At 58.0% G+C, this 15,467-nt stretch overlaps 2 protein-coding genes across 2 annotated transcripts; one reads left to right on the plus strand and one right to left on the minus strand.

The window, feature by feature from the left end:
* The first annotated feature begins 58 nt into the window (after positions 1-58).
* On the plus strand, positions 59-9,904 carry TARBP2 (TARBP2 subunit of RISC loading complex). The gene is made up of 9 exons (XM_032786731.2): positions 59-290; positions 795-964; positions 1,769-1,874; positions 2,450-2,533; positions 3,239-3,311; positions 5,545-5,662; positions 6,213-6,340; positions 8,043-8,235; positions 8,699-9,904. Exons 1-9 carry the CDS (start codon positions 238-240, stop codon positions 8,854-8,856), a joined length of 1,083 nt encoding a protein of 360 aa, XP_032642622.1. The 5' UTR covers positions 59-237; the 3' UTR covers positions 8,857-9,904.
* A 422-nt stretch (positions 9,905-10,326) lies between these two features.
* Positions 10,327-14,763, minus strand: NPFF (neuropeptide FF-amide peptide precursor). Its single transcript, XM_032786666.1, has 3 exons — positions 14,575-14,763; positions 11,998-12,125; positions 10,327-10,595 (listed from the first exon to the last, which is right to left on the minus strand). Exons 1-3 carry the CDS (start codon positions 14,713-14,715, stop codon positions 10,472-10,474), a joined length of 393 nt encoding a protein of 130 aa, XP_032642557.1. The 5' UTR covers positions 14,716-14,763; the 3' UTR covers positions 10,327-10,471.
* Positions 14,764-15,467: the final 704 nt, after the last annotated feature.

Genomic DNA, 15,467 nt, shown 5'->3' on the forward strand with positions numbered 1-15,467 from the left:
CTCCATGTCCCAGGATGCATCGAGGCAGCGCCCTGCTGCGCGGGGGGTTGTGGGTAATGTAGTCCCCCTGCCCGCTGGGCCGGGGCCGGAGTCCCCGGGACGGACTCCATTTTCCAGGGATCCCTGGGCGGCGCTGGCGGCCTCCCCAGCCATTGTCGGTGGCGGCGCGCGCTGGCCGGAGAGGGGCTCCCACCCAGGGCTGCAGGCGAGGTGGCTCCGGTGGGGCAGGAGGAGGGAATGAGTGAGGAGGACGAGGCCTGTGGGACCAAGAAGAGTGGCGGGTTCCCCAGGTAACGGGGCGGCCCAGGGGCGGCCCAGGGGCAGCCCCTCCCCCCACGGGGGTCCCCTAGGGAGTCAGCCCCTCCCGCTGGGAGGGGGAGGGGGATCTTGGGGGGCAGCTCCTCCCACTGCCCCCCACCACGGGGAGTCTTCTAGGGGGTCAGCCCCTCCCACTGCAGCACTGGGAGCGGGTCTTGGGGGGGCAGCTCCTCCCACCACCCCAGTGGGAGCTGGGGGGGGGGACACGTGCTCCCATGGGCCCCCCACCCCACTGGGTATGGGGGTGGGAGATCGTGGGGTGGAGAAAGCTGCTCCCACTGGGTACTGGGGTATCCTCGGGCAGGGGTAGGGGGTGCAGGACGGCTTCTCACACTGAGCCCCACCACCCAACTGGGTCCTGAGGGGATATACACGGGGGGCATCACGGGGGGCTCTGGGTGTTTCATGCCCCAGGGCCAGCCCTGATCTGTGGTCGTTTCTGAGCCCCTATCCCTGTGTTGTGTCCCCCACCCCAGTATAGAGCAAATGCTTGCCTCCAATCCCGGAAAGACCCCGATCAGCCTTCTCCAGGAGTATGGCACAAGAATAGGCAAGACGCCCGTGTATGATCTACTCAAAGCCGAGGGACAAGCGCATCAGCCCAACTTCACCTTCCGAGTGACTGTCGGGGACATCAGCTGCACTGGTCAGTTACCCTTGGGGGAGGTGGGTAAATACTGCTCCCAAACAGGGGCAACCTTGACACTGCCACCCACTTGAGGGGCCTGATCCTGAGCTGCCTCCTGCTGACAGGTCGTGTCTCTGCCTTAAAGGTACCACTAGTGCTTGGAGCCAGAGGGGCTGTGGATCAGGACTCTTGGCCTCTAGTCTGGGCTTTTTTTTATAAAGTCCTTTTAGCCCTGTGGGTGGACGTGCTATGCAGGGTGCTAATGCTATAATTAGCTGAGGGGAAATGGGGGAGGGGACTTTGGCTAGAATTATACCCTGGGTAGGGGGTGGTGACTAAGATTTTCTGAGGGGGATGGGAGTCATCATCCTGATGCATGGGTCCCATTCAGGCTGCAGGTGGAACTCGGAGCTTCTTGCCTCCTGATCTGGACCATGCCTGGGGCATCCTTGGCTGGAGGATCCCAGGGCCTCAAGGTCTTAGATTCAGCTGTTAGCACTTAAGGTCTTGTTTAGTAGCCTCTGAGTGGAGGGAGTTGGCTGGGTCTCAGCCCAGCTCCTGTGGCACAGGTACCTCCATCATAGAAATAACCTCCCTGATTCTTGGCAGTTGCCAGCCCCCCTTGGGCCACTCTTCAGGGCAGAATGGGCCATGGAGACAGAGTTCCTTGCCCTGCTTGGGGGCTTGAGGCTGTCGGCTTTTGGGAGCTGCTGACCTATCACTAGCACAGAGAGCAACTGAGTGACACAGCTGGGAACAGAACCCAGGACTCCCGACTCCCAGCCCACCACTGCTCTGACTGCTAGACACCCTGCTTTCCAGGTCAAGGCCCAAGCAAGAAGGCAGCCAAGCACAAGGCAGCAGAGGTGGCCTTAAAGCTCCTGAAAGGGGGAAATATGCTGGAGCCAGCAGCATTGGAGGAATCCAGGTGAGGGGGACAGAGCAGGGACCTGGGGCTTTGCTTAAATTGCTTCCCAACTTCTTTGATCCCTTACCTGCAAACTCACATCCAGACCCAAACCCATCCTCTACTCCCCACTCCAGTCCTGTCAGAGTAGAGAGGATTTGGGTGGGGTGTGGGGGAAGAGTTGAGGATGGAGAAGCTCAGCTGAGGAAACAGTCCCCCAGCTGGTGCAACCTATGGGCTAGAGCACTGGACTAGGACTCAGGAGATTTGCACTCTGCTCCTGGCACTGCCACTGGCCTGCTGGGTGACCATAGGCAAGTCATTTCCCTTTTCTGTGCCTCAGTTTCCCCAGCTGTAAAATGAGGATAATGGTACTGATCTTCTCATTAAAGTGCCTTGAGATCCGTGGGTGAAAAGCACTACGTTAGAGCTGGGTGGTGGTATTATTCGTTACTAAAACATCCCTAGTCCCCGCGATCCCTCTCTTGCCCCCAAGTGGTGCCACACCCAAACGTTTAGCGGTAGAAAGAGCTGGTTCTTGTTGTGCTCGGAGGCATGAAGCCTGCTTTAATGTTTGTCACCTTTTATTTTCAAAGCTCTCCTTTCTCCCTAGAGCCCCTTTCTCAGCTCAGCACCGCGGCGGCCCCCGCAGCACTTATCTTGCCTGCCGCCTCTCCCAGGTAAAAGGGAAAGTCACAGGGAGGGGCTTTGGGCCAAGGTCACCCAGCATAATCTTGTGACACCTCCTTTTTCATTGGGGTCGGAAGGTGGGGGAGCTCAACTTAAAGACACCTCATAGAGGTTTGGTTATAAGAGCTGGTGGGGACTCCATATCCCAGCATGCATTGGGGCAGGATGGGGTTGTGGGTAATGTAATCCTCTGGCTGATCCAGGGTGTAGGTAGAAGCCTGGTGAGGACTCTGTGTCACAGGATTCATTGGGACAGTAGAGTGCTTCGCAAGGGGTTGTGGGCAATGTAGTCCCCCTGCCTGCCTGGCCCATAGGCTAGTGCCTGATAGGAACTTGAGTATCAGGGCCCTATCAGCAGTACTGCCAATCTGCGTGCTATTTGGTATTTGTTCTTAAAGTCCTAGCTCCTGGAGTCATGTTATTTCACAGGGAATCTCAGCTTCCATTAAAAAACTGGATAAGTGTCTTGCCCTGGATGTTGCCTAGAAGAGCTGCAAAAGATTTAGTAACCACTAGGCAACTGTAAGAACCCAACAGTGATTATTGTTTAAAAATCACCCAATTCTTAAGCCAGTTTCCTGTTTCTGAGCCCTCGAGGGTGGCCAAAGTATATTCAGGGTCCCAAGTTGGGCACCCAAAATTCACTCAAATCCATGCTCAGCCCCCTTCACTGGGTGCCATTATGTCTCACTCAGAAGCTCACAGATGGAGGTGAAGTCGCCCGTCTCGCCGCAGCAGTCGGAGTGTAACCCCGTGGGGGCGCTGCAGGTAGGTGCGGTTGTGGCACTTCGTATTGTGGGGTGGGGGCCTCTGCTCATTATGGGGAGTGGGAGTGCCCCAGATAAGGCTAGTTGGGTTGGGGACGAAGCTAGTGAAGCAAAAGGTTTCATCACCCTCGAGTACCAGAGACCCCGCGTGGCCAGATGGAGCCGAGTGGCTGGAACGGGTTGATTGGGCCCAAATCCTGACAGCGGTTTGATGGCTCATGGGTGGATCTGAGGCTTTGCCATCTCTGTTAACAGCTTCAGCAGACAGGGGTCCCTCTAGCAGGTGGTTCGGGGCAGGACTTGGGCTGCCTGGGCTGCCCCACACCCTGTGGCTACAGAACTCCAGTGCTATCCAGCTGGCCCCTTTCAGAAGTTCTCAGATCCCAGGATTGTTACTGGAAGAACCAAACCACAGCTGGTGTGCCCAGTCCCATATGTCTCACCTGTGGCAGTCAGGTTCCCTCAGCCCCTCAAGTGTGGGGTTGTTGAAGGGTGAGTCTCTCAGCATCGGCTGTGCCATGTGAGGACCCCTTCCAATAGCATTTGGGTTCCTAACCCCCTTGGGACCTCTGCCCAGATGGGCTGTCCCCAACTACAGACACTGGGCAGCCCAGGCACTGTTGGGCAAAGTCCCCACCCTCCCCTTGAGTTTACCCTGGTTGGGCTCTCGGTTTCCATGGCTTCTGCTGAGCCAGTCTGCAAAGCAGGTAGGTTGCTATGGTGACATAGGGATGCATATGTTGATGGCTAGAGCACTGGACTGGGACTCTGGAGACCTGGATTCTCTTCCTGGCTCTGCTACTGATCTCAGCCAAATTGCTTCCCCACTCCATGCCTCAGTTTCCCCTCCTTTCTCTGTCTGGGGCAGGGGCTGTCTCACCTGGTGTCTGTGCAGCACAATGAGACTCTGATCTCAGCTGAGACCTCTAGGCACGACAATGATAAAAACAATCAAACTAGGGCTGTCAATTAACTGTAGTTAACTCAAGTGATTAGCTCAAAACAAATTAACTCAATTAAAACAATTAATTGTGATTAATCACCCCCTTTAAATTTATTATAACTATTTGGAGATATTTTTCTACATTTTAAAAAATCTTGATTTCAGTTACAAGACAGAATACAGAGTGTCCAGTGCTGACTTTCTATTACTATTTTTGGTTACAAATATTTGCCTTGCCAAAGAGATAGGCAAAAGAAATCATATTTTTGATTTCACCTCATACAAGTACTTTAGTGCAATCTCTTTATCATAAAAGTGCAACTTACAAATGTAGAATTATTTGTTTTTTTACATAATTGCACACAAAACCAAAACAATGTAAAACTTTATCATCTATAAGTCCATTCAGTCCTACTTCTTGTTCAGCCAATTGCTCAGACAAACAAGTTTGGTTACAGTTGCAGGAGATAATGCTGCCCGCTGCTTGTTCACAATGTCACCTGCAAATGCCAGTTCTCGCGTTCATGGCATTGTAGCTGGCAGTGCAAGGTATTTATGTGCCAGATGCACTAAACATTCATATGCCCCTTCATGCTTCGACTTGTAGATTTGCACAACTTTTTTTTTTACAGTGCAAATATTTGTAATAAAAAATAATTTAAAGTGAGCACTGTGTATTTTGTATTTTGGGTTGTAATTGAAATCAATATGTTTGAAAATAGAGAAAAAAATAACACCCAAAAATATTTATAATAAAGTTAAATGGGTATTCTATTATTGTTTACAGTCCTATTAAAACTGCAATTAATCTCAGTTTTTTATCTCATGATTAATCACTTTTTTTAATCTTGCAATTAATTGTGATTTAATATTTTTAATAGTTTGGCAGCCCTAAATGAGACCCAAACTTCACATGGGCCCTTAAGTGTCAGGCTTGGGCGGGGAGGTTGGTCTGCACTGACTGTGGCTGGATTCAGACTTGCCCCAGCCAGTTACCCTGCCTCCTCCAGTCCCTGGTGTTTAATGGTAGTTGCTGTCACAGGCTATCTGGATAGGAATCTGCCTGCAAGGGGTATCAAGGAGTGCCCTGTCCTGGGTGTTTGGTACCAGTCTTAAGGCCTCTACACCCAGGTCCCTGGCACTGGCCTTGCTGGTGCTCCACCATGTGTCCCAGCTGTGCCTGGGGCCAGCCTGCCTCTGGGATCAGTGGGGGTCAGGCAGTACCCCATTCCCCTACCTGAGGAGGATTCTGCCAAGGCTCTGATGATACCCCGTTGTCTCCCTCCCCAAGGAGCTGGTGGTTCAGAAGGGCTGGAGGCTGCCGGAATACACCGTCACCCAGGAGTCAGGGCCTGCCCACCGCAAGGAATTCACCATGACCTGCCGGGTCGAGAGGTTCATCGAAATAGGTAACTGCCAGCCGTGTACTGAGGTGACATGGGTGATGGGAGCATCTCCACCTCCCATGGGGAGAAGAGGGCCCTGGGGTGGGGTGGGGGGGGGCTTGTTCAGATTCAATCCAGAGACACATGGCACCCCTAAAGTGGGTGAGTGAATCTGGTGTTCAAAGGTGGAGCCAGGGAGGGGCTGGGCAGGGTCCTGACCCACAGTCCCCTGCTGTCCCAGCCCTGGGCTCTCCCCACCCCAGCTCTGCTGATGCCCCTCAATCCTGACACAGCTTCTCTGCTATCCCAGCCCTGACCTCCTCCCACTCCAGCTCTGCCGGTGCCCCTCAATCCTGACCCGCAGCCCCTTGCTATCCCCGGCCTCTCTTGAAGGCCCACGCCCATTGGTGATTTTTTCCCAGACAAGGCCCTAGGGGACCCCTTGGTGCAGCCAAAGGGATCCTCTTCCCTGTGCTGTGCAGGAGTTAACCCCCTGTTCCCCCGAGGGCAGGCAGTGCCCATGCCAGGCTGTGGGCATCAGCAATGACAGAGCTCCCTCTGCCTCCCCCTGCAGGGAGCGGCACCTCCAAGAAGCTGGCCAAGCGCAATGCGGCGGCCAAGATGCTGGTGCGAATCCACAATGTGCCCATGGACCAGCGGGAGGGCAGCGAGGCCGAGGTGGAGGAGGACCAGTTCTCCATTGTGAGTGTGGGCGAGGGCGGGACGGCCTGCTGCTTGGAGATGAGGGCCTCACCTTCTGATAGAGGAGGTGTGTCTGTAGAGACTACACCTCTCAGCATGCAGTGCTCTGTGCGACTAAGAGACAGAGGGGTCTCTCCGTTTGATTGGGGAGGTGTGTCCATAGAAACTACAACTCCCAGCATGCAGTGCTCCATGTTGCTTGGAGGCGGGGGAGGTGTCTGGACTTCCAGCAGGGGAGTGGGTGGCCCATGGAGACTGCAGATCGCATGCTGGGAGCTGGAGGCAATGGGGCCTTGCCCTCTCTAATGGAGGGGACAGCTGTCATAAGTAGATAGGTAAGGTAAGGGTTAATTTTCTTTTGCCTGTAAAGGGGAACCAAACACCTGACCAGAGGACCAATCAGAGAACTGGGTTGTTTAAAAGTCAGGGGCGGGAATTTGTATACTCAGGGTCTTTGTTGTTTCCTCGACTGTGAGAAAACAAGCTTTGCTTCTAACTCCCTCTGCTTTCAAATCTTCTCCTAAACATCTGTGAGTACAAAAAGGAAGCAAAGTAATTCGGCTATGATGAGCTTTGTGTTGTATTTACATGTATGTTGATTTGCTGGACTGGTTTAATCGGGCTATCTTTTAAATCAGACTGTTTATTCATATTTTCTTATAAGCAAGAGCCTGTAGTGAGTTTCTTCATGCAAGATTATTGTTTTGTATCTTCTTTCTCTTTTTATATAAAGTTCTTTTGAAAACCGGTGAGAGTTTCTTTTCCTAGTGAGGCAAAGGGATAGAACTTCTGTGCCAGGTAGCTGTCTCCCTCACGGGAAGACAGAGAAGGGAAAGGAAAAGCCAGGCTGTGGGTTTTTCCTATCGTCCCCAGGGCGGGAACAGGACGGGGAAAGAGAGAAAGAATCATCTCTGTTCTCTTGTGTTTGAGGTTTTTCTCTAGTTACTGCTACGAGACCAGGGAGGGGGAATCTCCTTGTGTGTTATCTGTGATTAGCTGTGAATGCCTAGCCTCGGGGGAAGTAAATAGCTCTCTTGGTTTTTTCATTCAAGGAGTGAAGTCTAGTCTCGCACCGGCTAACCCAGGGAAGGGGGGGAAGCTGGGAGAGGAGAGAGGGAGACCCAGGGCTCTGGGTCTTGGGGGTCCCCCAGGGAAAGGTTGGGGTGACTCGGGGGTAACTAGGAACCCCAATAGTCCTAGTTGGTGGCAGCGAGAAAATATCCAAGCTGGTAGTGAGCTTGGGGGAGTTTCAGGTAAACACCCAGATTTTGGACGCTAAAGTCCAGGTTTGGGAAAGGAGGCTTTACCACAACAGCCTGTGGAGACTACACCTCCCAGCATGCAGTGCACCATGCTGCTTAGAGACAAAGGGGCCTGGTGAGGTGTGGTGGCAATCTCTGGAGGCTACAAGGCCCGGTCTGCAACATGCCCCTTTGTGCTGAGCAGCTGGGCTCAAAGTAGTGGCTTGTCCACCCTATGCCACAGCTGTGCCAACGGGCCCTGTGGTGTAGAAGTCAGGGTTCCTGCCTGGGCTAGGTGGGCAGGGCTGTGGCACTCAGGGCACGTCCCTTTTCCCATCCCTAGGCAGCGCAGCAGATCAGCATTGTAAGCGTAGGCCAGGCCTAGATGTGCTCCCCCAACACTTCGCTCCTCGGCCACTGCTGAGCTGGGCCCCCAGCTGATGCTCTCTCCCCCACCCCAGACTGCGGGGAACAAGCTGGACAGCCTGAAGGGCCGGCTCTCGGGCTGCACCTGGGACTCGCTGCGCAACTCGGCCGGCGAGAAGATCCTGCATCTCAAGAGCCATCCGCTGGGGGCGCTCAATGCCGGCTTCTGCAGCCTCCTGCAGGAGCTCTCTGAGGAGCAGAGCTTCGACATCAGCTACCTGGACATCGGTAAGGGGCAGGGATCCCATGCAGCCCCCGCTGGGCCCCCGGGAATGATCTGCCATGCTGTTGAGGGCTGGCACTGTCCCGCCGTGGGGCGAGGGCTCCACTCCACCCATGAGCCAGCACTGCCCCCTGTGTGGGGCGAGGGTCCCCCAGCCCTGTGCCAGCCCCTTTAGAGCTCTGCTGCATGCTTGGGGCTCCTCGGGCCCGTTGTGGGGAGCAGGGGCAGCAACCTCTAGAGTCTTACTGCTAACGCCAGCTTTGGTGGGAAAAGCACCCTGCCCCCCTCCAACAGGGACTGAGCACTCTGCTTCCCACCCCCAGGGGCTCCCCCAGGCCTGAGCACCCTGGCCCCCACCCCTTGGGGCTCAGCAGCTCCCCCAGGCACATCTTGCAGTGCTCACATCCACGTCCCCCCGGAGCTCAGCCTGCAGCGCCCCCGGACCTGATGCCCCATCTCTCCCTGCAGATGAGATGAGCCTGAGCGGCCTGTACCAGTGCCTGGTGGAGCTGTCCACGCAGCCGACCACGGTATGCCACGGCTCTGCCGCCTCCCGCCCCGCCGCCCGCTCCGCCGCCGCCCGCAACGCCCTGCAGTACCTCAAGATCATGGCGGGAGGCAAATGAGGAGGCGCCTGGGCCCAGCAGAGCCCCTGGGGCTGTGGACACTCAGCCAGGTGGGTGCCTGGAGCCACGCCGGCACACGCCTTCCCAGGCCGGGGCTGGGGCAGACACAAGTTGGACCCACACGCAGCCCCATGGCCAGGGCAGGGCATACTGCTGCCTCTGACTCACAAGGGGCAGGATCTGGAGCCCCCAGGAGAGATGCCAGCCCTGCCCCTGCAGCCTCCACCAGGCCTGAGTGGGCTCTGGGTGCAGAGATGTACTGGGCTCTCAGGGGTGGGGCCCATTCGCTCCTACACCCCCACCACATGTGGGGGCAGTGCAGTAGCCCAACCTAGCAGGAGAGCGCTCCAGGGAGCTGTGGGCTCGTCCACTGAGTACCCCCCTCCCCCAGCTGAGTCCAGCGCTCTCCTCCACTGCACTGTTGGGGGCGGGGGGGAGTAATGCTACCCCCCAGCTGCCATCCTGCTCCAGCCACACAGAGCAAAAGTTCTTATTGGCCATAGGGAGGGTCAGGGCCCCCCACCCTCCTACCCCTGTCCCCAGACTGGTCAGTAGCCTCTGACTGCCCCCTGACCCAGGCGGGGCTGGCCCCCCTGGGAGTTGCTCCCCTACACGCTCGCTGTCAGCAGCCAAAGCACCATCCTAGGAACCAGGTCCCCAGCAGATTTGGAACATGGAGCTGCCCTGGGTCCCCGGGAGTGAGATCTCCCCCCCCTGCAGGGGTCTGCGCTGGAGCTGCCCCTGTGGGACTGGAACGGGGGCATGGTGAGGGCGGGGCAGATTTTTATTGTTACTTAAAGGCGAGACACAATGGTTTTTAAGACCAAATTCAGGTGCAGCCAGCCCCTGCCGCGGGCACAAGCACCTTGCTGCAGGATCAAATCCCCTCTGGGAGGGGCAGCTGCCTTTGCGTCTCCTGTTCTGGTCAGCATCTGCGCCGTGCCGGGGGGGCACCAGTGCTGACGCCCAGGGGTGGATCGTGGGGGGCAGTCCCGGAACCCGTGCTGGGGGAGATGGGAAATAAACTGGATGGAGGAGTTTTCTCCAAGATGTTGGTGTGTTTCCTTTTTGGGGTGACGGGATGGGGCCAGGTGAGTCTTGGGCTGGGTGGGTGCAACTGGGCAGTGGGGGCCAAGCTGAGGGCCAGTAGTGGAGCGTGGGCAGCCGAGTGGAGCCAAGGCACGTTGGGGCACTGGTTTGGCAGGGGCAACTTGGCCTATCCTGGCACTGGAATGGGCCCACCTGGGCCCTTTGCTCCCTTGCCCCCCCCCAACTGTGGCTGTGGCGGAGGCAGAGACCAGTGGCCTCTGGCCTCTCCCTTTCCAGTTCAGCCCATTTGGCTGGAGCCAAGGGTGAGCTCAGAACTGCTCCTTCCCCTACTTCAGATGGTGTCATGGTGAGGGTGCGTGCTGCCCCCAGAGGCGAAGAACGGTCGTGTGCCACGGGAGCATTGACCACATCACCCCCAGCTGTGACGCTCACATTTTATTATTGTTGTCGGAGCCATGTGACCCAGCCGCTGGGCTGCGCTGGTCTTCGCAGCTCAATCTGCTCACGGGTGGGGAGGGAGCTTCAATCTGGGCCAGGGCTGCTGGAGCCGAGCAGCCCCTCGGAGTCACTTCTTCTTCCCGAAGCGCTGGGGCACTGCCATGCTCCAAAACTGGGAGGCCATGGAGTCCCAGCCCCGCTGGCTGAGCCGGCCCTCACCGCCCCAGCTCCCCTGGGTCTCTCGGCCAAACCTGCAGGGAGACAGACGAAGCCCTGCAGAAGCGCCTTTGACCCAACCCATCGCCCAAGCTTGGCTGGTGCCCCCTTCGTCCCCACTGTTCATTCACCGCCGGAGCTATCAAAACAGCTAAGGACAAGGGGGCTGCACCCACCTGTGCCAGGACCAGCCTGACAGCCACGTGCTGGCCTCAGGCCACGTCTCCACCCACATAGCTCTTTCACCAGGCTGCTGGAGCTACAGCCAGGGTTAGACTGGGCTGCCAGGTGCCAGCGCTGCCCGAGCTGGTCCTGCCAGCTGGATTCTGGGCTTTATCACCTGAGGTGGGCATGGCTGGAGCCAGGCCAGCAGCTGTTGGGGTGGAACCCGTGCTCTGAGGCAGTTCAGAGGAGCCTCTCTTGTTGCCTGGCTGGTGGGTCTTTCTTACTCGCATGCTCTGGGATGAACCAGGGACAGACTGGGGGCTGGGAGGAATTTTCCCCCAGGTCAAATCGGCAGGGTCCTTTGGGGGGCGGGGGGGCTGCCTCCCCTGCAGTGTGGGGCACAGGTCACCTGCTGGGATCATGTGGGCTTGTCTCAGCTACTCAGTCCCCTGCCCTGGCAGGGGCCTCTGGCACCTCAACTGCTCTCTGCCTGGGCTCACAATAGTGTCGATGCCTTGAGCCTGGCTGCTTTGGTCTAACCAAAGTCCTGGGCTTGCCCCATCCAACCCCTCCTTCTCCCTGTCCCCTGACTGTCCCGGAAACCCTGCCCCGACCACCACCCTGAACTCCCCTGCCCTCTGTCCGACCCCCCCTTACTGCACTGCCTGGAGCACCGGTGGCTGGCAGCGCTACAGTCACACTGCCAGGCTGGAGCCAGGCTACACTGCCACGGCACAGCTCAGAGCACCTGGTCAGGCCAGGCTCTGCAGCTGCGCTGGCCCAGGAGCTCGCAGTCCCGCTGCCCAGAGCATCGTGCTGGTGGCGGAGCGAGCAAGCTGAGGCTGCGGGGGAGGGGGCGAGCCTCCCAGGCCAGGAGCTCAGGGGGCTGGGCAGGATGGTCCCACAGGCCACATAGGGCTCACGGGCTGTAGTTTGCCCACCCCTAGTCTAACCTCGAGTGTGGACGCTTCTTCCAGTAGCAAAGGGGCTTTAGTGTGTAGCCCTGGGGAAGGGGCCTGAGCTAACCAGGATCCAGTCCCGTGTATGAGGCGCTATGGGGGGGCAGGGGCAGGTATACTGGTAAAATGAACCCTCACCTTGAAAACCGGGGGGGAGGGGTGTGTGGACTCCTAGCCAGGCAGTGAGCAAGGCTGACGCTGCTTAGTGTTGGAGAGCCAAGAGCCACTAATTCCAGGCTGCTGTAAAGAGCAGCCGGGGGAGGCTGAGATTGGGGTGTGGGTGGGCCCCAGTGCTCCCCTCTCCCCTCCTTACCTTTGGGGCTGGAACAGGAAGGAGGGGCTGCGGCTGGGTCGCTGCAGGGCGTAGAGCAGCGAGTGAAGCAGGGTGCCCGGTGGGCGCGTGTCGGAGAGGGGCCAAAGGGCGTGATCCTCACTCTCCTGCTGCAAGGGGTGGGGAACAGGATGTGGTTACACAGCTCCCTGCCTGCAGAGGGGTCCCAGCGCAGGAAAGGAGTTGGGGGGGGGTATTTGGCCCAGGGATGGTGTTTAGGCCCCCAGCGGGCAGTGCCACCCTATTCAATGGCTCCAGGAGAGCACTGATTGTGCCAGCACAGACCAGGGGCGAGCAGGAGCTAGGTGGTTCTGGGGGTTGTGCTTGGCCCCCCCCCCATATCCAGTCCTCCCAACCTGCAGCGTAGTGGGGCAAACAGCCCAGTGCCCCTGCCCATTAGCCCCCAACCCTGCACACTTGGGCAGCATGGCCTGGCTCTCAACACCCCCAAGAGGCAGCCAGGCAGGGTACCCCCACCCCCCTCCCCTTGGTGAAACTCTCCCATCAAGGAATCAAGGCCCCCCCGCCCCCAACCAGCCATTAGGCCAAACTCTTCACCCTGCGAGGGTCTCTGAGTCCAGCCTCCCAGCAGAGAGCCCCACGCTGCAAACTGCGGCCCCAGAGCCAAACCACCCCAGAGATCTAGGGGGTGGTGTGGGAGGCTGACTGCAGGGAGATGAAGGCTCACTGAGCCCCCTCCCAAGAATTTGCACTGAGTGCCTGTCACCCCCTTGCGGCAGAAGGGCAATATTTACACATACGCCCCAGGGACAGGGGTGGGGGGGTTAGAATTTTGTTCATTCCTCCTCAGCCTTTTTAACCAGCAGGAACCCAAACTGTTCCTTAGTGTGTGCAGCCCGGGCTGGTGCTGCCCTGTGCTGGGAGGCAGCTACCTCTGGGGTGGAGCACAGGGCGCGGCAGCCATGTTTAACCACCACACTACAGGCAGACAGGGAAGGCTGATTCCATCTCACGCCCTGACTCCCCTGGATGCAGCACCAGGTACCTTTTAATGGGCACCTCAAACCCCGCTGCCATGCCCATAGGGAAAAACAGATGTGCTTTAATGAGCTTCACAGGGATGCTGCCTCCTGCCCCGTCCCCCCAGCGCTAACCGGGGTCCAGGATGGACTCCCAGGAGATGCTCCAGCTACTATCTAAGCTCAGTCGTGGTTAGCACATGGAGCCAGGAAACCAGGGTTCCATTCCCAGCATAGCCACAGGCCTGCTGGGTGACCCTGGAAGCTACTGGCCTTTGATGTGCCTCAGTTTCCCCTTCTGTACAAAGGGGATGATGATACTGACCAGGGCAGGGTGGAAGACTAATTCTTTGGGCCCCCAGATTCTCAGCAGTGCCCCCTTGTGGGCGGCTCTAGCTCCATTCGGAAGGAACAGCCTGAGGTTCTTTCCCACCCCACCCCAAGGTCGGTGGCCTCTTTTGATATTATTGGTCTCAAGGTTGGAGCCTGGGCTTTGCCACCAAACCCCAGGGGATCCCATCCCCCAATTCCTACAGCATTCTAGAAGGGTCCAAGTGCCCAAATCCTTAGGCACCTCACCTGAAATGCAAGAAGCCAGCAGATGGAGAGATGCTTGTGTCTCTCCTCCCTGTCTGTTGCAACCTTCCTGCTTCCCAGGGGAAAAGGTCAGCCCCACCCTATCAGCATGGGGCACCCAAGGAGCGATGCAGAGCCTAATGGATCCCCGTGGCTCTGCCAGGGCATTGCTTGGCTGGGGATGGGGTATGCCCCCAGTGTCTCAGATCTGCCTTGGGACAGACAGGATTTCATTGTGTTCCTGCAGCACCGGGTGCAGCTCCAGCCCCACTGGGGGAGATGATCTCAGGGGTGGGTCCCCCAGAGCCCAGCAGCTGGGGATGGGGGTCACTGCAGATGGGTCAAGGTCTTTTCTGTGTAGGTAAGGGCACAGGGTGCTTGATACCAGGGCAGGGCAGCGGGGGGGAGGGGGTGTGACAGCATCATAACTGTCCCCGTGCAAAGCCACCAACGCCGCTGGCCAGGAGGGGCTGGGCTGGTGCGAAGCACCTGTCACACACACATGGCCCCTTGCAACTAGTGGATCAGATCTGAGACCGAGCAAGACAGCACCAGGGCCAGCCTGGAATGAGAGCCCAGCACTCAGCCACTCCCATTGTTTGCAATGCCGGGGGTGCTCCATGACTCAAGTCGGGGAGTAGGGAGCCACTGCCCATCTGTTGCATCTTTCCCACCAGCAACTCAGAGCCCTTTCATTAATTCAGCCTCATGAGGTAGGTTGGGCTTGTGAAAGATGGGGAAACTGAGGCACAGAGGGGGTCAGGGGTGTGGTTCTTCTCAAGGTTACAGCAAGCCAATAATAGACCCCAGACAACCCAGCTCATTGCTCTAACCACTGACCAACGCTCCCTTCTGGCACTGGAAAGAGAGCCCGGAGTCCTGAGTCCCTGTTCTGGCCACTGGCCTGGACCCAGTGGGGAGTGACGATCAGCTGTGCGCACCCAAAACCTGTGGTCCCTGCCTACCCAGCCCGCCACCACCTCCCTGGGCGGCGCCCACTCACCAGCAAGTCGGAGAGTCTCTCTAGGTAGCTGTTGGGCTCGTTCGCCAGGGTCTCCTTGGAGATGCTCCCTCCTTCCAGGCACTGGCCCGTCGTCACGGTGCCCGAGAGCAGGGCCAGCAGCAGTGCCAGGCGCCCCTCCATGGCTGCAGTATGGTCCCCCGTCCTGCTCCCTCTCCCGCCTTGCGCTGTGCAAATGCCTTCCCCGGCTGCAGCTCTTATATCCCCCCGAACCCAGAGCCCAGCTCACCACACGGGCTGGGCTCTGCGAGTGGGATTGATGGGGGAGCCTCACCAGTCATTTGTAAGGCGGGGGCTTGGGGACCGGAGCTGCAGAACTGATTGCCACGCTAGGCCCAGAGAGGAGCCGGCGGCCCCAGGAGATCCAGCGCCAGCACCGGCCTGAGCCCGCGGGCCGGGCTGTTTGTACATTATTACAGGGATAAATCCACTCAAATGGCCCTTTAAGCCCCACTAAAAGCAACAGCTAATTGATGCTGGTTTATCACAGCGGCTTGCCAGGGCCGGCCCACTGGGGGGTTACACCAGGGCCCCTCAGCCACTGATTGCTCACCTGCAGCCTCTGCCCTGCCCCGCGGTCACCTTGTTAGACTGGCTCGGTTTCCCCATCCCCCCACCCGCTCCAGTCCACGCATTTGTCACGGCGTCATCTGTCTGGTTAACGGTCCCCACCTTGTCACTTCCGCCTGGCTCCCTCGGCGCTGCTTCCCCGCTTAATGAAACCCATTTACCAAGCGGTTGGGGCTTGGTGACAGTGACAGGCTGAGACAGGAACACAAGCGCTGGAGAACCTCCCGCTCTCCCTGCCAGGGCCGGGGATGGGGGGTGAGGGTAGATCCACCACAGGATCAAGACCCTGCCGGGCAGGGGGAGGA

The sequence above is a fragment of the Chelonoidis abingdonii genome, chromosome 26 (genome assembly GCF_003597395.2).
Source record: "Chelonoidis abingdonii isolate Lonesome George chromosome 26, CheloAbing_2.0, whole genome shotgun sequence".
Lineage (NCBI taxonomy): Eukaryota > Metazoa > Chordata > Testudines > Testudinidae > Chelonoidis > Chelonoidis abingdonii.